The sequence below is a fragment of the Chenopodium album genome, chromosome 10, assembly GCF_948465745.1.
Source record: "Chenopodium album chromosome 10, dcCheAlbu1.1, whole genome shotgun sequence".
NCBI lineage: Eukaryota > Viridiplantae > Streptophyta > Magnoliopsida > Caryophyllales > Amaranthaceae > Chenopodium > Chenopodium album.
The window spans coordinates 4,899,730-4,926,865 of NC_137843.1; the positions used below are offsets into that span (position 1 = coordinate 4,899,730).

Consider the following 27,136-nt stretch of genomic DNA (forward strand, 5'->3'; position numbering starts at 1 on the left):
ATTTGGATTCAATTGGATGTTCAACTGATTTAAGTAGACTAGTAGAGCATGAACAAGGCATAGCCAGTGCATCAAGATGCTACCTTGATAGTACAACATTATACCGCCTGAAAATATGAGAAATGTCTATATTATCAGTAACTCAAACCCATAATTAGTTTTGAACGATACATATGTATGTATAAGTTCCTCAACGCGACAAGCTATAGAGACTATGGAAGGCAAATAAAGGAAGAACAGGGAAGTTTTACAAAACAGTGTTCTGATAATTAGAAAGCAACAAGGTAACAACCAAAACCTTTGCAGAGCGTCTTTCAGATCTGAGCAGCCTGTATCTTTCATGTGTTTTGCAATTGGGAGAAAGAAATGCGGATGATTGATCCACAAAATGAAGTAGCATGCTTGCAAACGAGGGCTTCAGTTGCCTCTTCTTCAGTCTCGAATAAAACTAAAACTTGCTTCTTACCATTTGCCTCAAAAATCTTGGTGCTGACAACCTGGCCATGTTCCTCCAAAAGGTCTACAATCTCCTCCTGACTTGCATCTTCAGGGACACTTGATAGGTGAATCATTTTTGTGGGAGAGCAACAATATTTGTAGTGTTTTGCAGCATTATGGTTGAAACGATTCAAGTTTGAATTCTGGTAATCACGGGTGTCTGGAGATGGTGTTATGTTTGAATACTTGGAGAAGTTCACCTCTATGCGTTTCCCAAACAGCAGTGCTCCCTAAGTTATCAAGAATAAGTGAAGCAAACAATTTAGTCATAGCAAGATGCATTCTGAAGTCTAAACAGTAATAACAAGTACAGACCATAGTCATCAAGCAAGTCACACATTCTTGAATTACTCAGACAGGAAATGGAAGAGAATTGCATAGTCCGCAAACAAGTGCTGACCTTCCAAGAGGACTGACTTCTAAGAAGATTATTGTAAAAGTAACTCAATTTTTTACTTGGTAATTGGTGAGATCTCAGGAATAAAGCAGCACAAGCAAATAATGATACAGACAAAGAACTGAACAAAGTTTAAAATTATATCAGGTATCGATTGTGCATTCTAAACATCAGATGTGATACAGCTAACAGCTTACTGTAATTCATACAGAAGATAGTAGAAAATCAACAGACTTAGGGCCTGTTCACATTTACTAAACTGAGCTGAACTGAACTGATTGGAACTGAGCTTGGAGCTGAGCTGAACTGAACTGAAACTAAGCTGAAGTGAACAGGGCCTTACTGGTAATTCTTGTAAGGAGTAACTCAGGAGACTCCAAAAGAAATTGTTCACATAATAAAAAGGTGCACTAATGTTTTGTATTTTGCCCTTGCAGAGCAGATGGAGGACAATATACAAATGATACAACTAAATTCAAGCAGCTTTCAAATCCAGACTTGGCCCAAGGACAAGGCATACAAACATATATTTTTGTCATTTAAGGGTATGTCGTCTTTGCCTTTGAGATGGTTCCGTGCACTAATTATGACTCTTAAGGCCCTTTGGGAACCCCTAAAAGTACTTGGATGCATAATCTTGCCATGTGAAAAAATGATGTACAGAAGCCAAATTTGAAGGCTATAATACACGAAATCGGAGCAATTTAGGAGGTGTCGGGACCCGGTGTCAAAAATTCACGGAAAACTACGGGATGCATCCCGGGTTATATAATGTTGTTTAAAACCATATACAACCATTAGTCGGTTACATAAAGGCCCCGTGAAAGCTTATAGCTAGTACAAGAGGCGTGTACGAAAATGGGTAAATTGCATGCTTAGAGGCAAATTGAATGGTTCCACCCACCCACAAGGACTCCCGTAGGGTATTAGGGTCTATAGGAAGCATCTCGGCAACATTTTTTCCCGGGTAAAAAAAAAGTAAAAAATTGTCTAAAGTTGAAGGCTATAATACACGATTTTGGGCAATTTCGGAGGTTTCGAAACCCGGTGTCAAAAAATCTCGAGATACTAGGGGATACATCCCGGGGTCATATAATGTTGTTTGGAACCACATCTGATCATTATATGTTGTCGTAAATGTCCGTGGTAGTTTTAGTACTTGACCCTTTTTTTTTTTTTTTTTTTTAAGAAAACCTATGACGTATGTAGTCAGTCCTTTAGATTTACAGTTTACTCAGCACTTGTTCTAATCGGAAAGAAAATAAATAAAAACACTATTTTGAGAGACTTGCAATAATAAAAAAAAGTCCAATTTTGATTCAAACCTTTAAGAAGTTAACAGCCAATTCAGCCTGAAAACCATCAGACATTTCAACAAGTGCATGATCAGGCTTGCCTCGGAGAAGCTTGATCCTTATAATGTTGCCATACAGCGAAAATAAATTGAACAACTTGTCTTCATCTATTCTCTGACAAAAAGATTTGTCATACAATCAGTTAAAGGAGTAAAAGAAGAGGGGGGGGGGGGGGGGGTGCTATTGAGTGAAGATCAATTAGGTGCAGAGGCAGAGTATTGACTCACATCAGGATTTAAATTAGATACAATAACAGTACATCTATCATTGGTCCCACTAACACCTGGAGGAAGGCCGCCAGCAAAAGCCGACATAGCTGCAGCATGTCCCATCTGGAGAAACAACAAAGAGCATTATAATACACAACATCAAAAACCAGTACAAATCAGGACAAAGTTTCTTTTAAGCAAAAAAACAACCGTAGAAACTGTTTTTAGGGAAAACATACTTGCAAACCCCCCACCCTCTTTCTCTCACCGGACCAAAATATAAAAAATATATATGAAGGAAAAAAAAACCCTCTACTTCGCAATTCTTCCATGCATTCAGTGAAGAGATTTATATTATATACAATTAATTGTTTTTATAAAATAGTCTAATCCAGTGATTGAAACAGCCACAAATAACAAGGTATAGGAAGAGAAGAATATTTTTTAAAAAAAATAATTTTGAAGATAGGGAACATGATATTAATTCTGAAAATAAAAAATTCCAACTTATTAATATAGGCACTCTGGTAGCATTCAGGCTCAATCCCAAGAGATACAAACCTGGCCATATCCAGCTGCAACAAAGAGAAAAAAATCATAATTAGAATTTTCTTCCGAGTCCAGACTTTAATAATAAAAAGAAGGAAATTCAAAGTTCATTATATATTACGGCAATTATGCACCTGAACCACTCCCAGTAGCTTGAAATGGATATACTCCCCCTGCATCACCATAACCAGACTGTTGCCGACAAAACCACACACAAAAATCAGCAGCAGACAAAACTTGGGCATCATTCTTGGTCACTGAACCAAGGAGAACAAGACTGAGTAATTTCCTCCTTTAGATTCTAGACTAGCGGGAGAGATGCCAAAATCAAGATAGACCAAACAAGAAACAAGCAAAATAAAAAATACACACTTGTGAACTTCTGCCTCTCTGTTCTGTAGGAAGATTTGGGTTGGTAAAATCTCTGCCCAATCGGGAAAAACATGTCAGCCAGATCAATCAAATCATAAATGTACAAAGCACATCTTGAATTCAGAAAGTCCATCCCATTATCCCACGACTAAGGCCAATATTTAACGGGTATCTTATGTTCTGATATGCAAATGTCTAACATGCATCTCTTCAATGGGGTTCTGATTCCCGCCAAATGATGTGGCATAGAAAATTAAGATTCTTTAAACTGGGTGAAAGGGTTAACTCAAACTACTATTAAGGAAAAAATTTCTAGAAAACAAATCCATGGTGATTTTTGTGCCCAAAGTATCGTTCTCAAATCTCAATGATTAACTCCTCTTCGTTTCAGCTACTCATTCTCATCAAAAGTTAATTATGAACAAAAACAACTAATTTAAGCAGCATTACTTATAATTTTAATTTGATCACATGTAAAAATATTTTCCAGATAATGAATAAATCCCCCACCCCTACGGACAAGAGTAAATATGCAAGTCCCAGGAACAACAGCTGCCTAAAGCCCTAACAGAATACAAGCAGGGAGTAGAAATAAGCTGGGAAGAGAAACTGCAGATGGATCCAAGAGCTACCAAAACTTGACAAGAACAAAAGACTGTTACAGAACATTGGGGGGGATGAGACTAGTTTAGGAAGGTAATGGAAGGGAGAGTAGATGGGATGAGAGGTTCACTTTACACAGTTAAAACATTGTTTCATAGTCCTTGTATCAAAGAATACGTCATTATTTTTAGTTAAGTTAATGCACAGATATACTTTGTACATAGTTAAAAGAAAATCTTCCAAAATCTGTTTGCCTAATTGCCTCAAAATGGCAACCCACACACATGCATACACATTTCTTAAATTTAACATTAAATTCTAAAGTAACTACTATTACCTCTCAGGGTTTAACTCATCAAGCTAAAATTCTACCTATAATAAATAGTTAAATAGTTAATACTTTAAATATGACAATTTGCTTATAAAAAGTTGCTGGAAAAAATTAAAACAAAGCAAAGCAGGAACAAGGAAAGCATTTCATTCTAGAAAGAAAAAAAAAAAAAAAAAAAAAAAAAAAAAACACGTAATTGTTTTGAGCCAATCAACGCCACTTAAATCAAGTCCACAAATCTCAAGATAAATATTAAAACCTTGATTACCATCATATATACGTTATATCTAAAGGTAATAAGGAAAACATTCCTAAATTATTCAAACTGACCTCGAGCGATCATTATTAAAATTCACTTGCAACTCTGTGAGGCTGCAATATAAGGAAATGACAGACAGAATAAGATACATATTTTGTATTTAAAAAAGCTTATATGGAATCACATTTCATGAAGGTGAGAGAGATAAAGCCTTACTTTGAGTATTGTACATCTAACTGACAACAACCGTCATATACATTCCGCCCCTGAAAAATGGACAATTTAAGAGAATCCAGAAGGCAAGATACATAAGTTTTCTTATAATAATTTACAGAGATAACAGACATGAAGGGCACTCATTGCAGAAGCAGCACTCTGCCGCGTTTGAAACTGGATGAGAGCTTGATAACCTACACAAAATAAGCAGGGTTGAAATAAAAATTACAACCTTTTGGATTATACGGAGAAAATGTGGCAGTGGAACATTATTCAATATTCTGAAGTTAACAACAATTATTAGCAAATAAATCATGTTAACTGGATGAGTGATCAGGATAACTACAAATGGCAAGACCAGAGGAAGAAGCTAACCAGCTGACTTCTGGAATGTTACAATTTTTTCCACAAACCCATATGGAGAAAACACCTGATTGAGAACATCAACTGTCATAGGATATATAACTTGATGTATACTGACCAAGAGTATACGATTTGGCTGTCCATCCTGCCACGGAAAGGAAAATAACACAGAGGTGAATAAGACTTAGATGCTGTGATATACTTCTGAACTTTTAATAAAAAGCAATGATGTACCATAGAAGAAAAATAGTTCATTGTTAGCTTTGCTGCTAAATGATAAAAAGATTTAACTTAGACCCATCCAACCTTGCTAGACAACCTCTAAACAACCATGAGATGATCATCTTAAGTTGATCCTCAAGGAGTGGTGAAGAAAAAAAAATGTGAACCTACATGAAGGAGGCATCAAAATTCTGAGCAGTAAATATTACTTGTGGTTGTGCTCCTTGGAGTGAATGTGGAATGAATTCTCAGATGAGAATGAGCGCCCTAAAGTGTAAAGAAATTCAAAATTTTCTTCTCCTTATCCCCTTCCTATAATTTCTCCTAGATCAAACCCCTACGCCTCAAATGAAAAAGGATGCAATAACAAGGTATCCCCAGATAATTGCAATAAATCAGAGAACAAAATAGAGTTGAAAAGTATTTTTTTTACAAATAAAGGATATAAGAAGATCCTTGCCAACTCCCTGCATTTCCATCGACTAAAAATGTGAAATATTATGTCCATTTGAATTTTAATATGTCAGGAGGTACAGGGGCAGATCAGGATGATTTACACATAATTAAAAATAAAAAATAAAAAAAGGTCAATTAGAGTTAGGTACTTGATTTATCCGTCCTTATCACACACTAACATTCAATCCACACAATTTAACACATAAGTCATAAGGTTGACATGTTGGTTAAGCTAGATCATGGGAACACCTTAATTGCAGCTTCTAGCATGAATGCATGATCATACAAATTTAGTTCTAACCGACCAAAAGTAACATCAAGGCATGCATAATTCCCACACCAATTAAATCTTACTAAATTTATATGCTAGATACAAACCGTGTCGCTTTTACGTCCTTGAGTCTGATCTGTTGTCAGTTCTTGGTGGGAAGAAAACTGCATGTAAACATTTCGGCCCCTAAAAAAGGAGGATATGGTAAGTACAGATATTAGAATCCACAAAGAAGCCAAATAAAAGGTCCAAGAAGAGGAAAGGAAATGGAAATTAAATACAGATAATCAGAAACATAGAAGACACTAACAACAGGAGACAAAATGGATTCTAGACTTATAACACACTTTTGTATGATGACTGTTCATTGTTCAGGAATCTTTCTAACTTATCGCTTATCAGACCTAATCACACCTAAACGTACGGAGGTATGTCCATTTGCTACTTCACATAGTTCACATTTAGAAAAAGGTGCATAAATTTTACTAAGCCATGAAATTGTCAATTGCCAATTGACCTCTTACAGCACCAATCTCTCTCGTCCTCAAGCTTCTCATCACATCATATCCTACTATGTCTCTTATTCAGTAACCTTACTTTCATTAGCTAATTTTGTTACCCTATTTTCCAGAATTGTACCATTGACAATACAAATCTCTATACAATGTAATGACTCCACGTTGAAAATTTAGAAAAATACTTGCAAGAAAAAGGAAGGCTGCAAAACAAAAAGAAATTGAAGGCAATACATCTAAAATACTACCATTAATGAACAGCTTGTCTAAATGAAACCAATAACCGGAAACAACTTACAACTAAACTAGCGATAGCAACACCACATACATGGTTCAATGAAAAATAAACATCAAATACTTACCAAATGGTTGGACTAATGGACCATCAAAGATTTACCAAATGGTTATAGTAATGAACCATCAATAACTCTACCATGCAACACCATAAGAATCGTAGGAAGATGAGTAATTATACAGAGAAAAAAGAAAGAAAAGCCAAACAAAGACAATACCTAACATTGGGCTGAACATTTGTATAGTAATCCACTAAATTAATTGCTGATGCCATATCCTGAAGTTGCAAGAGTGCCTACAACACAAAGAATAACATTTACAACACAGATACATCAAATTCTTAGTTATACGCAACGAGCCTACATATAGAAATTAAAGGTGTATACTGCATACAAGACCCCATTAACCAACTGAGAGGAAACCTGAGGAGCTAGGTGGTCACTGGTCATACTTGGTCGTTAGAGGTAACATTGTCAACCTACTCAAACAGCAATACAGTTACTCGAGGAGAAATAAAGGTGAGAAATAGTATACAAAGTACAACAAAGTCTTGAATGAGACTGCCTCACAATTACTTAAAATGGGGGACTTGTTCTATTTAAGAAGATACAATACTTTATACCTTCTCCAGAGTAACTTCTAACAACTCACAATAAATTAGTGTAAGACAATGTCGTACATTACTATCTCATCTACTTAGATAACTACAAATAGACAACAAAACACCAAAAATAAGTAAAAAAAACCTGGTTCTTGGTACGTAGCATCACAAGCTTGGTGACAGTCCCAAATGGTTCAACCAATTGAAGTAAATCATTCTGTAAAATTCCATTAAATCCAATAAACATGAATTATTAAAATCACACATTCCACATTATATTAAAATTAAAATACTAATAAAAACCAATGGGGTGTTACCTCAGTGATTTCATGGCCCACATTGCGGACATGAATAACTTTGGAGGTTTCAGACATTCTTTTCAACAACAGTTATAACCTACAATCACATAAAATCAACATTACAAAAACTCTGTAATCCCCAAATAAAGAAACAAAATTAGAAATCAATAACAGACTCAATCTTTTTCATATACATAGAGTAACATCTAAAATAATATATGAAACCCATCAAAAAATTAAAGAAACAACATAAAATACATTAACAAAAAGCTCAAAACATCAAAGGGTTAACATACTTATCAGATTAATAACAACCCAGAAAACACCCACAATTTTTTTTTAAAATTAGACAAAAAGAAAATCTACTGATGAAAGAGTGACTGTAAAAAGAAGTACTCACAGTTTAAGAGGAGAGAGAAAGTAGTGAGATTAACAAAGATGTTGATCAGAAGAGAGAGAAAGAAAAAGGGTGCGAGGTTGAAGAAGAAGAGAAGAGCACCGAAGCCGCGCCCTCTAAATATGAGATTAGGGAATTTGTGAAGATCTCTAAGTAAATGCGCCCAAATAATGCTAGTTGTAGTAATAATCCTATGTTGGCTATGTAACATTAAACACCATAATGAAGACTTGTATTATTTAACCTAAGTACAAAGTACCCAATTCATTACAAATATACGATGACATATAAAGTGGTCAAACTCGTCCTACATATGAGATTGGTATAGATATGGTTATATCTCAAATATGTTGAATATATTTTTCTATATTTAACCAACTGTGAAATCTATGACACTTATATTTACATTAAACTATGAACGTGTGAATTTTGTGACAAATCATTTATGTGCGCTATAGAAGTTGGTAAGTAAAGCTGAATCAGACACAATATTTTACAAGTAATCTTATTTAATTTGTTCTTAATTAGCGAGGTATCAAATAGAAATCAAAGCGCAACGGTGAAGGTATTAAATTTAAATAAAAGTATTCTAATTATTTAAGTTGTTAATTTGTTACCGAGTTATTGTAGCATAGGTATTATATCTTACCCGCATATTCTTAAAGTTCGCCTGCATTAATAATGAAGAGTCGAAGACACTCTTACTTCAATACTTCTGCTTTAAACAGGCACTACTATTTTGAGCTTTTGAAAAGAGCAAAGCAGCTCAAAAGAACAGACCTAAGCTTCGAAAAGTAGACACCTTCCAATATCCACTAGAGGCAATGACCAGTAGTAATTATTATTCAATGACCATTACATAGTGGTGGCAAACTGGTAATGTTGGTCTATTGGAGGCAATATGTCTAAACTCTAAAGGAGAGAACATGGGAGCAGTAGGGGGGGAGGCTACTCTCAAAACAAAATGCAAAATTATTGTTAACGATTTTAATTTTTTAACCGATGCGAAAATTGTCACGGTCCGGGAGTTTGGGCTCCGAAACGTGCGGCGTGCTCTAGCCTTTTGGTGGTAAAAACGCAAGCCTTGAGCGAAAGAGAGACTAGTGAGCACAAAGCAACACAAGTGGGCAATTAAATCACATGAGCACTCACGTCTATTTGGGCGACGGAGTGCGGGTGATCGGGGCTTGTGACGGCCGATACTTCAAGGCGGACACAAGCGGGTCCGAACCACAAGTTCTTAGTGCATCAAGTTGGTTTAGAGGAGAGCTATTATGCAACTAAAACACAATATCTATAAAGGTCTAACAACAAACAAGCATAAAAGCAAGGCAACACTTGGTAGAAGATTTTCATTAATCATTCACTCTTTATACATACACATCATGTTTATGCGGCGACAATTGAAAGAAAAAATTGCAACAATAATTCTAAAAACGGAGATTCTTCCGATAATAATCCCGAGCTACAGATAAACCTCGCATTAAGATCAAACAATATCCTACTTACTAGAAACTTGTTTACAACCTAACTCAAGAGTCAAAACCACAAGGCAACACAACCACCGTCCCCGCCTTGAGTTCTTTGCTTGCCACTATTCCAGGGAGTACCATTCTATACAATAATCAAAAGGAATTTAAACACCTGAATCAAAACAAGATTTAAATGGCTGTTGGCACATAGTGATGGTATAGTGTTATCCCTCTGAATATCCTGACAAGCTATAACTTTGAAGTTTGACTACTAAAATCTTGTGCATTCATGAAAGAAATATATTCTACATTAAGATAAATCCATCATCTTACTTATCAACATTTTCATTATATATATAAGTCAAAAATATGGGTTAAAATTATGCTAAGTCAAAGCGTGTTAGAAATTCAGGAATAGAGAGAGTATATGACATCAATATAACATAAAGCATAGTTATTCTCATTGCACACCACATTACATTATCTCAACCAAAAAAAAAATAAAAAAACACCACCCAAAAATTAATGACCAAAAAAAAAACAGATTAAATCACTTCCAACAATCCAACAGTACCCAAGAGGGTAAAGCTGCAACTGTAATGAATCTTCAAGTAGCATCTCCAAACTTTGCTTCATAATCTTGAGGTTGCTGCAATAAACCAAAGTACAATCCATAAGATATCCTTAACAAGAACGGATAATACAAAATGACGATGACAACAAGAACACAGATCAATATGCAAGGGCAGATTCTAAAGCCTTTTTTTAAAAAAATCATTTCATCTAGATACAACATAAAAACTCAGCTTTCACTAAACCAACAAAAGTACAAAACGTATGGATGATATAACATCCAAAAACTTAATTTGAGAATTCTGTACAGTTAGTAAGGAAATAAATAAGGCAAGCTCCATCCAGCTATTAAGAAAAATTATGATCCTCCAAATTGTTATAATAAAATGGACAGAGAACACCACAAAAAGGGATTTGGAACAATCGGATATGTAACCCAACAATGAAAGGGTTTAGGAAATCGATATGTACATAAAAAATGCATTACCATATAGATGGCCGTTATCAACCTACGAGCAAACCATCGCATATGCATTCCACCCTGGGCTTTCATTGCAGCTTCCTTGGTGTCAAAACGAAGGTAGACATGACCAGCACTGTGTCTACAAACCAAAAGGCAACAAATTCATTACTGTTGGCCAACAAAGAATATTTGAGGACCCAAAAGCAACCAAAGGGCTTATGCAAAACAATACAGCCAAAAAGAGAATGCACATGAGACAACTACATACTCTATTCCAATAATTACAACTTTACAATGAATCGACATATCAATTATTCAATCTATTAAGGAAAATTGATTCCAACATCCAAACAAATGTATAAAAAGGTCCACCTTCAAATTTTTTTAGTTGAATGCGGCAATATTTCAACTTTGGTTTCAAAGTAACAAAAGCAAATGTCTAATTGCTACAATGAAATGAATCAGAAACCTCAAATATTTCATAAGGTTTTTTCACAGAGAAGTTCTCAGACAACCATCTAACCACACTGAAGCAAAAATTGTCATTTCAAGACAAAAGTTCACTGCCTCAATCTACATTTGACAGCAGTTAAAAAATGGTCTGACTTGGTTCACAATCTAGTAATCCCTAAGTGGTATCCTGCCATGTAATTACACTTAAACACATCAAGTAAAGCAGTTTTTTAAACTATCAAACATTTTTTACCTTCCTTTAAAAATTATTGTATCAACCACATTTCAATACAGGCAAAATGAAAGTTATTGGTCACAAATAAGATTTTGTTCTCTTCAACTTATTCTTATTACTTATAAAAGTTATAATTTATACCTGTTAAAATCAGACTAAACCACAGAAAATTCAACCCAGAACTTATAAAATTCAGATCAGAACACCTTAAAATAAGTTGAACATAACAAAGCCTAAGTATTACATACTTGTCAACATAGATATGTCTCACTCGACCAAATTTTGAGCATTCGTCTTCAACATCTTCTTTAATGTCCAAGTCGAACTCTGGATCAGTCTGCACGCAGTAATAATAGTATCAACATGCACAAGTAAAACGAGCAAAATAGGAAGGGGGCAACATTAGGAGCAAAGCAACAAAACATACCTCAGTGGCTGGATCAAATAAATTTTTCAACAGAAGACACTCACTAGGGGTGCCTACAGCTTCAGAAGCTGGGGTAGGAAGGAGTTGGTGAGGGAGTGTGGGAGCAGGAGTAGCAGAATGCCCATTGAACAAGGAAGGCGTCTGAACAGAAGATGTACCACTAAGCACTGGCACACCAAGAGTTCCGGCAAAGCTACAGACAAAACAACAAATATTACCTCAGGAGAGAGAAGGGGAAAGTTTGCAGAGTGGGGAAGAAAAGCACTACTAAGTACTAACCCTGAAGCTGTACCACTGCGGTCCAACTTTTGCATTAGCAAAGCTCTGGACTGGGCATTTAAAGCCTGCAAGACAAAAAGCATACGTCAATTCATCAATCCATGACACACAAAAAGCCTCAGAGTCATATAAAAGAGAAAATAATCTCAGGAAAACTCTTCATTGTCACATCTCACAACATTCACAAACTAAGTTTCCGTTAACAAAAACTGAAAGCCATATTGCTTGACCAGTGTACTCATCAGTAAAGAACTCTTCACTTCAAACACAAGCTATATCTAAAGCTTCATGAACTGTATGCAACAAAATGAAAGCCTTTTGTTTCAGGGGCACAAAATCTGAATTTTTATTGCCTTTTAAAACATTGAATTATGCCCTTTTAAAGCCCTAATCACAATTGCTTAGCAATGACTAGTACTACTACAGGGTATCATAACTCAGAGACATTGCACAAATTCAAGTGATTTTCAGACAGAGATATCATATGTATAACTCACCATACCACCCCCATCATCATCATCGAAGTCTGCTGCAGTTGTTCCGGTATCTTGTCCACCGACATGTTCAGTGACAGATGAAACCTGCAGTATCCAGACAGACAGTTCTATTACAGAAGAATACAAATAGGGATAAGTATGAACAAAAAAAAATTACTTAGTCTAAACAAAAAAATTACTTCCATATGATCCTATCATAGCAACATCCTACCTTAATATATCTGCCAGCAATTTCTATTTTCCCATTTAAACTTTGCGCTGCCTTTGCATGCTCAACTTGAGCAAACTGTCAATTAAGCAAAAAATCAGCTGAAATACAAAGCAATGCTTGAATTGAAGAGGCTAAATAAGATATAAACCAACTTTTCACTGACTTGAACAAACCCAAAACCTTTGCAGTGTCCAGTCTCAGGGTCAAGGGGAAGTTGCACCAGCTCCACAGGACCAAATGATTCAAATATCTGCCAACAAGAAACAAAGGGTAGTAATCACATCAGCAGATTATTACAGGAATAAGCCAAAGAACTCATTAAGGACCAAAAGGAACTAAAGAAAATAAAAGGGTTGTCTGAGGATGGTGGTGGTTGGGGGGGGTAATGGATGAATGTGTAAATTGCAAAAGCAGCCACGAAGAATTTTTTTCATCAGGAAAGAAATAAAGCTAGCATAAACAAAGTAGAAAAGCCCCTTAATTTCATATTAACTCATCTTCCAAAACTGGAGATCTGTAGAGGTGTGATCAATTAAATAAACTCCCAAAATAATTAAGGCCAACTTAATCTATCAAAGCTACAAATTATAGAGATTTCATACAACATCAGGCTACTCTGTCCTTGTGTAAGCAACTTGTACCCAGCATACCACTGTTTATCCTTAAAGCTTCACAACCATAACATCAGAAAATTCAGAATCTATTACAAAAATAATCCCAAAGTAGAGTACTCCCAAGAACGGCTATGACATTCAATAAAGGGAGGGTAAGCAGTTTCAACTCTCCCTTGAATCTGTTCACTCTGCTCCAGTGCTCCCTATCCTTGTTCACCGCAAATAGGGTGAATCCCTTAAAAAGAAGATACCATCAGTCATCTCACTCAACAAGTCCAGGATTTTGTTGCAAGAAGTATATGTTAATTTTATCAAATTTACAGGTTATGTACAATGTGGCCTTCCACTTTGAAGATGACATAATGCTATATAAATTATCATCTGACAGCATCTCTCATTAATCTAGCATGTATTCACTACAATTTAACTACTTCACCAAACATAATACTTCCTCAATATACAAGGATCCTTGCTTATCAATCAGTGCAAAAATAAACCACACAGCAGAGGTTACAGCAAAAGACTTCAGCATTAATTAACAGTCACAATATAGATACCAAACCTTTCTTTTGGATGTCGCCTGAAAACAGATTGTATCAAAGCATAGGAATATAGGATGCAAAAGGGACAGAAAAACATGAAATGAATGTTAGAGATTCACCTTACGCAGCTGCTGCTCTGTCATATTGAAGTGTAAATTACCAACGTACAACTTTCTGTCGGTAGGTCCATAAGGGCCTGTAACAGGTGTGCCAGTAGAAGCTGTAGATTGGACAAGGTTCTTTTCAGCCTCAGACGGTTTGACCATCACAGGCTGCCCAAGGAATAGCTGACCAGACATTGCAATCGCCATTGGTACAGACATAACATCAAAAAACTCGACATACCTGCATCTCATCACGAGAAGTCACTGTAAGATTACCAAATAATTGGATATGCAGAAAAATCAGGCAGGACTTACGAAGAATTCAGATAAAATTGTGGTGAACAAAATCCATATGAGAGAAAGCTGAAGCTGAGCTTCTTTTCAAGAATCTGATTTCTCAAATACAAGAGAAGGTTAGATAAAAACCCAAAACAATCAAGCAATAACATAATGTTCAATGCCACAAGTAGGATTGAGAAAGGTTAAAAAATAAATAGCAGAATCAGGTACGCTATGGGTCAGCAAAATTTCACATAGAATCTGAAAAGTGTATCAAAAAGCCAAATATCCTTCCCATTGATCATGCATTCATACCCAATTCCACAAGTACATAGATAAACCAATCACCATACCAGGGCATACCCCACCCTAACAGGTAACGATACAAAAATGGACAACCAAACATGGCAAACAGCACTGCAAAGATATAACCCAACCTTTTCCTTTGCTCATAGCACTGTACCAGGTTTGTAAGACAGATTTCTGAGAGCAACAAAAGGTGCATAAATTTCAGATAAATACAGGTAGTTCGATTGCAAATGCCTTAAACAAGGCTTAGATGTTAAATGTCACACTAGTGTTACAGTATATTGATTGATGAATCAGCTAAGATTTAACTAGGCCACCTAGCCTCTTATGTCCTGAAGGCCTTGACTTTACCATCTTAGAATGGAGTTTCTTCAGCGAATCCACCTTTACAATGATGTATCCAAAATAAAACTTACCTAAATTGAAACAACTCCCAATCAGAAATGAATACGAAAAATTAAATTAAATAACCATTATACCAATCAATCTAAGTCCTTAGACTGACGAAAAAGTAAAACGAAGAGTAGGCTCAGGTTCATGTCGTCTACCTTTAGAATGCTGCATGAATTGTTAAACATGAGAGCAAGGTATTCCCATCATCCCTCATCATGGATATCTTTATCGCATTGCTAGTTCATTTAAGAATAAAGTCAAGCTTGCATCTTAAAACAGCATAAGCTACTAGCTATATGTAACAATGCATGCACCTAGAATACTAGCAACAGATAAGAACATACCCAACTCCTTTTGAGCGCCTTGAATTTCGGTCCATGATAAGCCTAACATCCCTCACCTGCAAGGGACATTTAAATTGTGACAAATAATAAATAAACAGTTGATGAGCCTAAATAGTTCTCTAATTTGAAAGTATATATTTTACAAGTAAATACATCAAGCACTACAATTTAAATAAAAAAAATAAAACAGTACCAAGTCAAGAGCAAATATGTTAAACACAATAATAAAGATACAACTAAGACTTTGACATAAAAAATAGTATACAACTATACAATAAAGCATCAGGAAGAATTACAAAGTAAGTGTCATTTACCTTGCCAGCTTTCGAGAAAAATTCATAAACATCTTTCTCGGTTGCTTTGAGAGGCATCTGTAAACAGCCAGTACAGTAATGACACACGTGTCAAAAATCAACAAACCACTTGAAGATCAATTAACATAGAAGTACTGCATAGGTAACTGAAGAATTAGATAAAAGGACAGCCACCTGGTATGCAAAAACAGTTCTCTGATCCCTCTCAGGATCAACTTCAGGCTCCACTACTTCCTTTTTATCTTTTAATCTCCTGTAAAACGTAAAATTTATAATCAATTTACACAAATAAACAAACATATAGGAGGTAAAAGAAAGAATTATGATCATTCTACAGCCACGATGTTGCTGCTGACCAATTCCAATGTGAACATCGATAGAATTCTAAAACATCTATATAGACTACAGGGTAGGAATCTAGGATGGGGTGCTTAAGTTCACTGTAATATTGTTTCCATTAGAATCTTGAAGCAAAATACAAATACATTTCACTATTCCCCAAATATTCTAAAGTACAGCAAGGTTAGTGAGGCATTTTGATATAGTTCTTTGCAATTCAAAGCCAGATAATTGTAACCCTTTCACCCAAGATGAGATTCTTGTATTTTTGCCATTCCAATATTCCCATGTATAAATTAATCAATGACGAACGATTTCACAGGAGCTTTTAATTTATATGGACTATGAAATTTCAATAGTTTAGAACAAACAGCCTCTATGTAAAGACAAATAACAAGTTCAGAAAACTGCATGACACCGATGCCAAAACCAAGACTATGCAATTAGGACACATTATAGTCTTAATTTAATCACACAGCACAATATCAAAACAAAGCAAAAAGAATCAACCAGCAAGCTACCTGCTATCTCTGGACTCGATCTCTCTCGCCTCCCGCTCCCTCTCCCTGATCACATCTGGCTCCCGGCTATCACGCCGCTTAGACCGACTACTGCTTCGCCTTGACCTCTCCCTATCACGGCTATCATGCCGCCTAGACCGGCTACTACTCCGCCTGGACCGGTCCCTCTCCCTGTCTCTACCCCGGCTCACCTCTCGCTCCTGGCTATCATGCCGCCTGGACCGACTACTACTTCGCAGCTCCTTCTCTTTCTCCACATCACTCTCCTTCTCCCTATCAGACTCCTCTTTCTCCTTCCCTCTCCTCTCCTTCTCCTTCTCCCTCTCTCTCCTCTCCTTCTCTCTATCCCAATCTCTCCTCTCCCTTTCTCTCTCCTTCTCTCTGTCCCTTCTCTCTCTATCTCTATCTCTATCTCTATCCCTATCCCTGTCCCTGGGTCTCTCTTCTTTCTCTCTCCTCCTGTCCCTGTCCTCCCTCTTTCTCTCTCCTCCACCCCCATTTTCCTCCTCGCTTCTCAACTTCTTCTTCTTCTTCCTCTCATCATCATCGTCTTCTCCTCGATGATCATCCCATTCTTCTTCTCTCCTCTTTCTGTACCCTTTCTCTCTCTTCTCCCCGCTCACCTCCTCCTTCTTCGATCGACCCTCTGCTGTTTCTTCCACCGTTTTCTCCAAGTACTCATACTCGTCGAAATCCATTGAATTTTTCTGGGGACAGCGAAATTCAATCGATTGAGGAATTCAAAGAGTAATTTGATGGAATTCGAATATTCCAAACCCTAATTTCGATATTGAGCTTGCGAAATTGGGGGGTTTTGACGTATTGTTTATTTTAGGGTTTAGGAGGTTTCTGGTTTCTGGAGGGAGATTAATAGAAATTGAGGCTGCTAAAATGTATTTACGAAAAAGGCTTTTTTAATTTTTTTTTGTTATTTTGAGGAAATGCGGAAATTATTATTCTTTTTTCTAATTTTTTTTTTAAAAGAATTTCTTGAGTTTAGTCGAAAAGTTGTTCCATTTTTTAATTAAGGGCTTGTTCTCATTGATTGAAATGAAGTGAAATGAAATGAATATTTTATAAGAGAAGGAAATTAGGAGCTGAAATGAAGTGAACTTAACTTAATAGAGCTGAACTGATCTAAACTGAAAATAATCGTATGAGAACAGGCCCTAAGAGATTAACAACCCTTATGGAAAATTCGGAATCAAAATAAATTAACGAGGTGTTTGGTTCATCAAGTTGGAATGGATTGGTGTGAAATCTCATACTCCCTCCGTGTTTTTTTAAGTGGCACACTTTCCTTAAACGGCCGTTTTTTTTTAAGTGACACACTTCCTCTTTTAGAAATTCCTTACATTTTAATAATATATCTTCACCCCACTATCTCTTACTTTATCATTTCTCACTCCTTTCATAGTCCCCACTTCCTCTCACATTCTTTTACTTTATCATTTCTCACTCCTCCAACCTAACCCACTAACATCTTATTTTATTAAAGTCAATAAAATCTCCTTAAACTATGTGTCGATCAAAGTGTGTCACTTAAAAAAACACGGAGGGAGTACTAGAAAGGTATGAATTCTAAAACTCATACTAGTAAGAAGTTGTTTGATTTTATTATTGGAATGGATTTTATCCTTCATTAAGGTGGTGGGGTATTAGAGAGAGTTAGAACCCTTAAATATGAGATTCCAGTACTAAAAAACTCAACCAAACAAAAAATCTACACGGAATGAATTCTAACTACATTCCAACTCATTTCAAATCATCCAACCAAACAATCCCTAAGTTTTACTTGGTTATTCCATATAAAGTAATATTACCTCATGCTACAAAATATCTTATTTTTGTTTTAAACTTCAAACATCAAATATTTAAAAGTTTAAAAATTTTAGAAAGTTCCCTCGTAGATTCAGTATTATTTTGTCAAAAAATTATACTCAATAATATCTAGTTTGAACCTGTATTATTTCTTCTTAACTCATAAAGTTATACAAAGTATTAATTTATCCAAACTTATAACTTCACTTATTTTGTGTCAACTTATTATACGAAGTATGTTAAGCTGAAATTATTCCTTTTTAACCGCTGTTACAATAATAATATGAAAGGTAACAGAACCAAGGTTCCCAAATCTGTGCAAACTATCACCCTGATTTACGCAAAAATATATCTAGTGGAGTAATTTAGGATACACACTTACTAGTATATGAAATCGATTGAAGCTACTAGATACCATCAAAATCTCTAACCTTACCTTTACAAATTTCCTATATACTGGGTACAGAGGTCACTATTACAAGAACAACGGTATACACACCACAAATGAATAGAACAATTAAGGAATACTGAAATTTCCACATTGAATTCACTCATGAAATCGCTGTGGGCATAACAAATTTCTTGTGGTATTATCGGCAAGCAAGCTAGCTTTCTTCACACATTGATAATCAGATATCACACCACTTGTAAAAACAAACATCCTTCATCCTTAGTATTATGTTGACAATCTATTCATCAGAATTCTGTCACTTTGTCGCAGTGTTCTTTCTACAGGTGATATGACTTGTGGCATCGTCATGCCCCCTGATACAATTATCTCTGAGAGAAGGAAAAACAGTGTGAATACAAGGGGTGTTGAAAAGAGTTCAATATCATGCCTTGCAAGTATACAAAAATTAGAATTTAAATGACTGATATAAAAGAAGCCGCATACAAGGAAGGGTAGTGTTAAGTCACTGTTACATCTGTTTCTTATAAAATTCATTCTACATCAGATTCCCTTCACCAGTTCACCTCCAATACTAAATACTTAATTAGTAGCTCTTTCTATAGCTCAATATAAAAGAAAAAACAAATATTGGGTGCAAAAAGACAGCAATATGAATTTTTAGACGTGAACAGGAAGGAAAAGGGAAACAGAGTACAGACCTATGCCTTCACGAATCGAAAGATTTGGTCTGATAACATCCTTGGAATTGACCAGAAAGATGTCTCCAATATAAAGATGGTTGGTTGGAACATACACGCTACACAATTCTTCGTCACCATCATCTTTCTGCAATTAGCAAAAACAATCAAAATTAACACCATTCAGAAATTCAAAACCTAAGAACGCAAATATAATAAAACATTGCCTCCTCCATCCCCCCCCCCCCCCCCCCCCCCCACACACACACACACACATTTTTTTTTTTCAAGATTAAGAATGGGACAAGCTGTTCTCGAAAGAGCTATAGAGACAACATAGATCAGCAATATCTACGAAGAGCAAAGTGTCTTGTAGATTACTTTTAGCCATTAATCCACATGAATTTTCTACTCTCTTTTTGAAGTCCTTCAGAACTAGATCTTCAGAAAAGCCGACTTTTCACCCTTGGCACTGCCATCACTTTCTTTCATCTTACTGGAGCCCATGTATCAGCAACATTGCAAAATTGGTTCTCTCTTCTCCGCAGTCAAGCACCAGTCCACAACATTATTCAGTATGCAGTGGCAAGAGTAAGTTGACTGCAAGACATCAATGTATGGGAACAAAGAAAATGTATGTCTTCCACATCTTTTCACATCAGGGAGTCAGCTTCTGCAACTCTTCCAGATCATTAACTAGTAGAAGCTAAACTATTAAAAAAGAATAGGCCTTGAGCAGTTGCAATGTATTCACCTAATGCTAATCCTAGATTCAAATGAGAAAGTGCCAAAATGGCAGGCAACGCACTACATTGCTCCCATTTTCAGTACTGCTATTATAGTAATGTATTATATAGTATTGCTTCTCATTTGTTTTAGCACTTGCTACCTCCGTTTTTTTATTAGTTGACACGTTTTGACTTTAGCACTATTCACACACCTCCTTTTGACCATGTTTTGTGATTTATATTTAAGGAAAAATATAGTCAAGTGAGATCTTGTTAGATTCGTCACAATGTATATTTTCATAATATCAACTTTTTATAATTTTTGCTTATCGATAATTAAAGTTATTAATGATTTAATTTGTGCATTGGCAAACGTGACTAAAGAAACGTGTCAACTAAAAAGAAACAGAGAAAGTATGTGGCAGGCTGTACAAGATTTTGGTTTGTTCTTTCCCCTAAAATTGACTAATAGACTCCAAAAGGTTCATGCATATTGAGGGTGTGCAAACTCATTGAAACCATACAGAAAAGCAACAGATTAACAAATCAAGATGCCTTTCTCATCAAGAAATGCACATGCATGTATACAAGTGTGTAGACATAAAATGCACAAGAGAGCGACACCAATAGAAGCTAAATACTACTCCCTCCGTCCCCAAATGATAGTCCCTTATGGGCAAAAATCACGGGAATTAAGAAACTTTAATAAAACTAGTAAACTTACATTGGAAATATAAATTTACATTGGGTATGTAAAATAGTAGAGAGAGAAAGTAATAAAAGTACATTGAAAAACAAAATTTACATTGAAAAGTTAAATTTGCACAAATATTGTTGCAATTGGAGAGAATTTTGATAAAAAAATTGATATTAATGGTACTTGAAAAAAGCAAATGGGACTATCAATTTGGGACTAAAAATATGCCATAAGGGACTATCATTTGGGGACGGAGGGAGTAGCTGTTAAAATCACCAGTAAAAAATATGAATGGAAAAGAAAGCGGCATGTGTTCATTTACTTCACATACCTGCAGAGTGACAGAAGATGTGATGAAGCCAAAGGCATATTCACCTTCACGTGGATGACGAATTATTGCCACCTCTTTAAAAGCAGTAGTATTCTGATCTGTTCAAAAAAAAAAAATTTGGATAATATACAATACATTAAAATCCAAGACATCAGAAAAACCAAGCTGTCAGCCTCAAAGCATCCTGACCCAACTTGAAACACAAAAGCATAGATTACATCAAGACATCATAAGCTTTAACTTTACGTGGTAGCCATTTAAAAGCCATTCACAAAGCAGTCGTCAGATTTATCATAGCACTACAACAGTCAATACTATTTGAGCAACAAAAAAGAAAGCTACAATCCTATGCATGAATTATCTTACTGCAGCACGCCAAGGATAAATGCATCTAAGAAGTTCTGATCATAGCATCTAGGTAAGGCTAACAGGAAGTCTTCAAAATCAAGTGTTACCTGGTGAAATTGCAGAGCTAATTTGTTTAGACGCTGAATATATATGCCTAACAAAAGGCATCTTTTTTATCAGCCATTCTCCAAGCCAGAAAACAGTGGCACCCATCCAAGAGGAAACAAAAACACCAACAAGAAAAACAAACAATAGCGAAGTGATGAAACCTAGTCCTGCAACCAAGAAATCCAGGGAAAAATAAATCAATAAGAACAATTCACACATTACATGTTCCTAGACCACAAGTAGAAATATGCCTAAGGTTATTCTGTTCCTGTAAATGGAATATCCGGCTAAAAAATTATCTTCTCAGTAAGCATTGATGGTACAGTTTTATTAGAAAGCCAAAAACTTTATATATATATATAAAACAATCTAGGCAAAGCACGGATAGTAGTATAGGAATATAGCACTTCAAGAAACATTTGTATCTCCGAGTATCTTATACCAGGCATCTCAGCTAGAGTCGGCAATCCGTAACAATATACAAGTATTTGTTTAGTCCCAAAGGACTGCCTTTGACAATCCTACTGATTTTACCTGTTTTGCTAGCTATAATCTAAACCCACTTAACTTATCTAGTACTAAATATCAGTTCTCTCATGCTTTACGATTACCTTCACAATAAGAAAAACTTCAGTCCTTGACAGAGAAAAAAATTGATAAGCAGAAGTTGCTTTAGATTTTCATCGCAAAAAAAGCACCCAGCCTAGGCATCTCCCTGTGATCAAAACTAGTTCTCCCACCCCGCCAAAAAATGTCACATAAGGTTAAAAAGTAAAAAGTATAACGAAACAAATGAAATTACCAAATATGTCAATCCCAAGGCTCTCATACAGAGGACTGAAGAAACCATCTACAAACTGAATAAACCACCAAGTAATGAAGAAGGTTACTGCAACAGGGAAGAGCACCACACTGGAATTTCAATACCAATGCAAAAATGTTAGCAATATACTTCAAAAGCAAGAGCTAAAATTTTCAATACACAGCAGATTACCATCCAGTCATGAACTTTTTAGAAATCCAACTCTGGAGGACATAACAGCAAGCCTGGCAAAACATATATATGTTAATACAAGGATAAAATAGTGGCTAGAGGTCAGATGAATGATGCCAAAGTGCCAAATCCTTCACCATTCAACATAGACAAAACAGGATCACGAAGTTTGATACCAATATCCTTGTGAGTAATTACAATAAAGACTACGTAGGACATGACAAGCAAGCTTGGATAGGTGAATAAAATTCTAAGCAGAACAGAACCGATAACAAATTTACAATGGTAGTCTAGCATTTTCACAGCACAAAACATCAAGAAGAAATATAATTCATCTACAAAGAAATCTAATGCTTTGTACAATTAAATAGTTTTTTTTACTAAGGCCCTATGTGTTCATAAACATACAGGAGTATACACAGGACTATATGAGCTTAAGATGCTTCACAAAGCTAGGCCATTAGGTCACCACAGGCGAGATATAACATATATGAAGGGAAAAATTAAAGAGCTTGATTAGAGAACTGAGAAGTTATAGGGTTCAGGAAAATCTCAGCCATTAAGGTTAGAGAAAATATGTTGCATGCTAAGACCAGCATTAGCGCTTTGCACCCATCTTTCCTTGTTCAAATCTATCCTCCGCTTCTTATACTATCTTCCCTAGCCAACACCATTATCCATCTCTACTCAAACCACCATACTTATTTCTTATTTCTTATGCTGATCGCCTAACTCCCACAGCTTCTAATTTCTCATTTCCACCAAAGTAACATTCGTATTTTCCTATCATAAATTTTAAAACATCAATCACGATACATGTAAACAATGTATGTGGCATCAAGTTATGCCCAAATCCTAAAACTAACAAAATGGACTCTAATTGCTTGGTACTCATAAACCACCAATTTGTTCGACTAATAACCGAAACGAAATCAATAGAGTACTACTTTGTCTAAGGAATGTCAAGGACATTTTCCTTATTTCCAAGTCCCCAAACTAAGTCAAAACAAGAAAACCATGTTATAATAATAAAGCATCCAAACAATCACAAAACATTCCCTAATTCACAATTGTGTTGTAAATTAATTTTTCAGATTCTTCAGAATCACTTGCTGAAAAAATCAGCAAACAGAATCTCACAAATCTAACCTTGAAAGCAATTCCCATCTTCCCCGAGTACCCACTCCCCTCCCCACATTTCCCCAAATTAGGTCAAATATCATCAATCAACACACACCAACCACGAACTCAATCACAATCACACAAAGTAAACCTCCAAATTCAATCACATTCAACCATTAATCAACACCAAATTCAAACTATATACACAAAAATTATCATTACTCAACCCAAAATCCAATTCTCTATTACAATGTTCTTCCAAAATGAGTCAAAAAAACGCAATTACAAATCGAAAAAAAACAAAAATACTTCGTAGTAAAAGAAAGAATGTAAAAATAGGAAACCCTAACCTCGCGAGACGAAGAATTGGAGGAAGTGAGAGGAGCTTTAGCAGGATCTTCAGGATCATCTTGACTGAGAGGAACAGACGTAGATTCCTTCTCTTCCGCCATAGAAATGGAAGCTTGTGTTAGAGAGAGAAAGAGGAGAGAGAAAGTGAGAGGTGGAAGTGTGGTGGTGAGTAACTGTAAAGAGAGTGATGTACGTGTGAGAGAGACGAGAAGGGAAGGTAGAGAGAGAATGGGAGGAGAGAGAAAATGGTGCGTCGGCGGTGGTGATTATTGGAGGGCAGTTGACTGTTCGTTTTATTTGTTTGTTTTGTTTGCTTTGGGATTAAGTGAGATAATATAAAGTTTTAATATCTTCTTAATATTTGACAGCTGTATATGAGTTTGTTGGCGTGTGTGTTTAGTAACGTTGTATCGTTATTACCAAGGTTTACCATGTGACTGCCATTGTTTAGATTAATCTATATACTATTAATTGGTTGCTGGTGTAATGATAAATGGGACTATGCTTGATAAGGAGGATCATGAATTTGATCCTCCGTAACAATAATTAGACGGGAGATTGGAATCTAACCGTGCATAACTTAGCTCCGAATCTGAATTAGATCAAAGGGTGATCCGATTATCCATATACTTGTATTTATTTGTATCACTAAATGTGATTATGGGTTGTGTTGTGTAAGCCTAAGTGTAATGCCAACGTATGTATCTCGTGCTTAAGTATGTCAATAAATGGTTGTGTTCTGTTAGGAGTGTCCTGATCTTTCATAAATGGAGTATATTCATGACTAGTTTCATGTGTCATGTCATACTAACAATCCCCTTTAATATAATTGTATTTATATTTTTAGAAGATACTTAAAATGTAAACAAGATAAATTGTTGTGCTTATGTTAATTTCGTGTTCGATTTTTAAAACTAAATCCATACATGATTTAGTATAACTCAATGACATGTTGCTCATATTATGCCAAGCTTGTGTTAGAGCCTCACCCATGCCCATCTCTACTATTCGTATCAATTGCTGAGTAGACAAATACTATCAATGGTTCACGAGAACACGAGCGCCTTTTAGCTATGACTCTGTGAGTGCATAACGGCCCATATGAGGTGGTTACCCCGGTTGGGTTGGTCAGGAATAACTAGCCCAATATCGAAATCAGACAATGCCGATAAAATCAATCCAAGTCCAACACCTTTGGAGCCGAAGGTTGTCAATCTTGTCACATGCTTTTCCAATGTGTGTTGCTTTGAAAGAAGCAAATCGGCCATTCTTTTAAACTTTGACAACAAACCCACATTGCCACAAGTAAAATTCTTTTTTTTTTTTTTTTTTTTTTTTTTTTTTTTTTTTTTTTTTTTTGTAGAACAAAGTATAAAATTCATTTGGTTCAACTTATTTTTGACAAAATTAACTAAAATAATAAAGTCTAGGCAAAATATATAAAAATAATAATTTTTTTTTTCTGTTCCCAAATAAATAACACACTAGGAAAAAAATGACCATAATTTATTTTAGTAATACTCATAAAAAAAGTTATAAAATATACTGTTAAATAGGTATTAATATAAAATTTTATATTAAGAGTGAGGGATATCTCAATTAGTTAGAGTTCTCCTTCTGATTTGGGATCAATTCTCATCACTCGCCCGTAAGGATGGCAATGGGTCGGGTCCATTGAGACCCAGACCCAAACCCGGTATTTTAGAGGTGGACCCAGATCCAACCTAGACTCATCTGGTCTAAAAAATCAAACCCAGACCCATCGGGGTCTCGGGTCTAAAACGGGTCCAACTATAATTTTTTATAACTTTTCATAATCTTTTATACGTAGTATATATTATAAATTTATAACTATACTACTACTTGATATAATAAAAGATGCATTATAAAAAATTGTTCATATTTTTTATACACAAATAATTTGTTCATTAAAAAGTAAAGATAATGCATGAAAAAATAAAATAAAAAATAAAAAATCTTAAAAACTAAGATTCTTGGCTGCTTGCTGTTTTGCTGACTTTTTCTAAAAATCTATCTTCTCAACCTCTAACTACGTAGTATATTACTAATCTAATATATCTGATTAAGTGGTCTATTTTAATAATAGTATGTCTAATATACATTTATTATTTATAAAAAAGAAACAAAAAATTTAAAAAATGGGTCCATGGGTCGGGTCTGTCCAAAAAGTGTAGACCCAGACCCGACCCATTAAACTTAGACCCAAACCCAACGAGTCTAAAATTTAAGGACCCAGACCCTAAAATATGGGTTGGGTCCAACCGGGTCTGGGTCGGGTCCATGACTCATTGCTATCCCTACTCGCGGGCTATCTAAACACCAAAAAAATATAAATTTCATAATAAAAAATTAAAAAATAGGAAATTTTGGAATTTGGTATCTCGAAAATGGGGGGTGTTGAATTTTAGTGCCCGTTTAAAACTTTATTTTATTTTGGTACCCATCAAAGTTTAAAATTATAGCTTTTGGTACCTCCGTCCATGTTCCGTTAACTTTTCTGTTAGTTGGGCCCTGCCACCTTCTAGCCACCCTTGGCCCCTCTCTCCCCCTCCCTGTGCGGCTACCGACAACCCCAAGAACAACCACCTCCTCCCAGCCACCCTTAGCCCCCCCACTTCCTGTGCGGCTGCCGGCAACCCCGAGATCAACCTTCCAACCACCAAAACACCAATCAACCCACCACAACGCCTGCCGCTGTGGCCAGGCCGAAACCTAGCCACGGCAGCCTGCCGCCGCAGCCAGGCACGCATCCCAAGCTCCCAGCCACAGCAGCCCATTTGGTAAGTGCTAATATAGGTAGGTTTTACTCATGATTTTAAAAGTTAGTGAAAAAAATATCATGCTAAATTCCCGTAAAAAAAATAAATAAAAATTTAAAATCATGAATAACTAGCATTTATGTAGGATTTGGCAATTTAGCATGATATATATATTTTTTTTGACGGGAATT

At 35.7% G+C, this 27,136-nt stretch overlaps 3 protein-coding genes across 3 annotated transcripts; all 3 read right to left on the bottom strand.

Moving 5' to 3' along the window:
- Positions 1-99: 99 nt before the first annotated feature.
- LOC145563239 (polypyrimidine tract-binding protein homolog 3-like) lies at positions 100-8,365 on the bottom strand. Its single transcript, XM_081623683.1, has 15 exons — positions 8,211-8,365; positions 7,829-7,907; positions 7,657-7,728; positions 7,129-7,205; positions 6,209-6,287; positions 5,165-5,297; positions 4,919-4,983; positions 4,790-4,839; positions 4,645-4,686; positions 3,381-3,432; positions 3,143-3,200; positions 3,021-3,034; positions 2,478-2,582; positions 2,221-2,364; positions 100-728 (listed from the first exon to the last, which is right to left on the bottom strand). Exons 2-15 carry the CDS (start codon positions 7,883-7,885, stop codon positions 339-341), a joined length of 1,338 nt encoding a protein of 445 aa, XP_081479809.1. The 5' UTR covers positions 7,886-7,907; positions 8,211-8,365; the 3' UTR covers positions 100-338.
- A 1,753-nt stretch (positions 8,366-10,118) lies between these two features.
- Positions 10,119-17,463, bottom strand: LOC145562018 (uncharacterized). Its single transcript, XM_081622167.1, has 13 exons — positions 16,577-17,463; positions 15,891-15,969; positions 15,717-15,773; positions 15,403-15,458; positions 14,093-14,318; positions 12,981-13,067; positions 12,818-12,892; positions 12,607-12,690; positions 12,110-12,174; positions 11,831-12,023; positions 11,652-11,740; positions 10,740-10,854; positions 10,119-10,328 (listed from the first exon to the last, which is right to left on the bottom strand). The coding sequence occupies exons 1-13, from the start codon at positions 17,272-17,274 to the stop codon at positions 10,287-10,289; spliced, it is 1,866 nt and encodes a 621-aa protein (XP_081478293.1). The 5' UTR covers positions 17,275-17,463; the 3' UTR covers positions 10,119-10,286.
- A 1,319-nt stretch (positions 17,464-18,782) lies between these two features.
- Positions 18,783-24,463, bottom strand: LOC145563240 (protein LIKE COV 2-like). The gene is made up of 7 exons (XM_081623684.1): positions 24,165-24,463; positions 22,693-22,745; positions 22,501-22,610; positions 21,698-21,865; positions 21,243-21,340; positions 19,508-19,634; positions 18,783-19,177 (listed from the first exon to the last, which is right to left on the bottom strand). The coding sequence occupies exons 1-7, from the start codon at positions 24,264-24,266 to the stop codon at positions 19,074-19,076; spliced, it is 762 nt and encodes a 253-aa protein (XP_081479810.1). The 5' UTR covers positions 24,267-24,463; the 3' UTR covers positions 18,783-19,073.
- Positions 24,464-27,136: the final 2,673 nt, after the last annotated feature.

Bases quoted from the DNA above. Each gene is read 5' to 3' on its own strand.
- LOC145563240 (XM_081623684.1), bottom strand. From the start codon at position 24,266: ATGGCGGAAGAGAAGGAATCTACGTCTGTTCCTCTCAGTCAAGATGAT. The intron at 22,611-22,692 runs GTAATCTGCTGT...TTGAAATTCCAG, and splicing joins AAAAAGTTCATGACTGGATG to TGTGGTGCTCTTCCCTGTTG. The intron at 19,635-21,242 runs GTATGTGAAGTA...TGCTAATTGCAG, and splicing joins CATCTTCTGTCACTCTGCAG to AAAGATGATGGTGACGAAGA.
- LOC145563239 (XM_081623683.1), bottom strand. From the start codon at position 7,885: ATGTCTGAAACCTCCAAAGTTATTCATGTCCGCAATGTGGGCCATGAA. The intron at 4,984-5,164 runs GTTAGCTTCTTC...TATTTTGTGTAG, and splicing joins AACATTCCAGAAGTCAGCTG to GTTATCAAGCTCTCATCCAG. The intron at 2,365-2,477 runs GTGAGTCAATAC...TCTTTTTGTCAG, and splicing joins TATCTAATTTAAATCCTGAT to AGAATAGATGAAGACAAGTT.
- LOC145562018 (XM_081622167.1), bottom strand. From the start codon at position 17,274: ATGGATTTCGACGAGTATGAGTACTTGGAGAAAACGGTGGAAGAAACA. The intron at 15,774-15,890 runs GTGGCTGTCCTT...GGCTGTTTACAG, and splicing joins GAACTGTTTTTGCATACCAG to ATGCCTCTCAAAGCAACCGA. The intron at 10,855-11,651 runs GTATGTAATACT...TTTGGTTTGTAG, and splicing joins AGACATATCTATGTTGACAA to ACACAGTGCTGGTCATGTCT.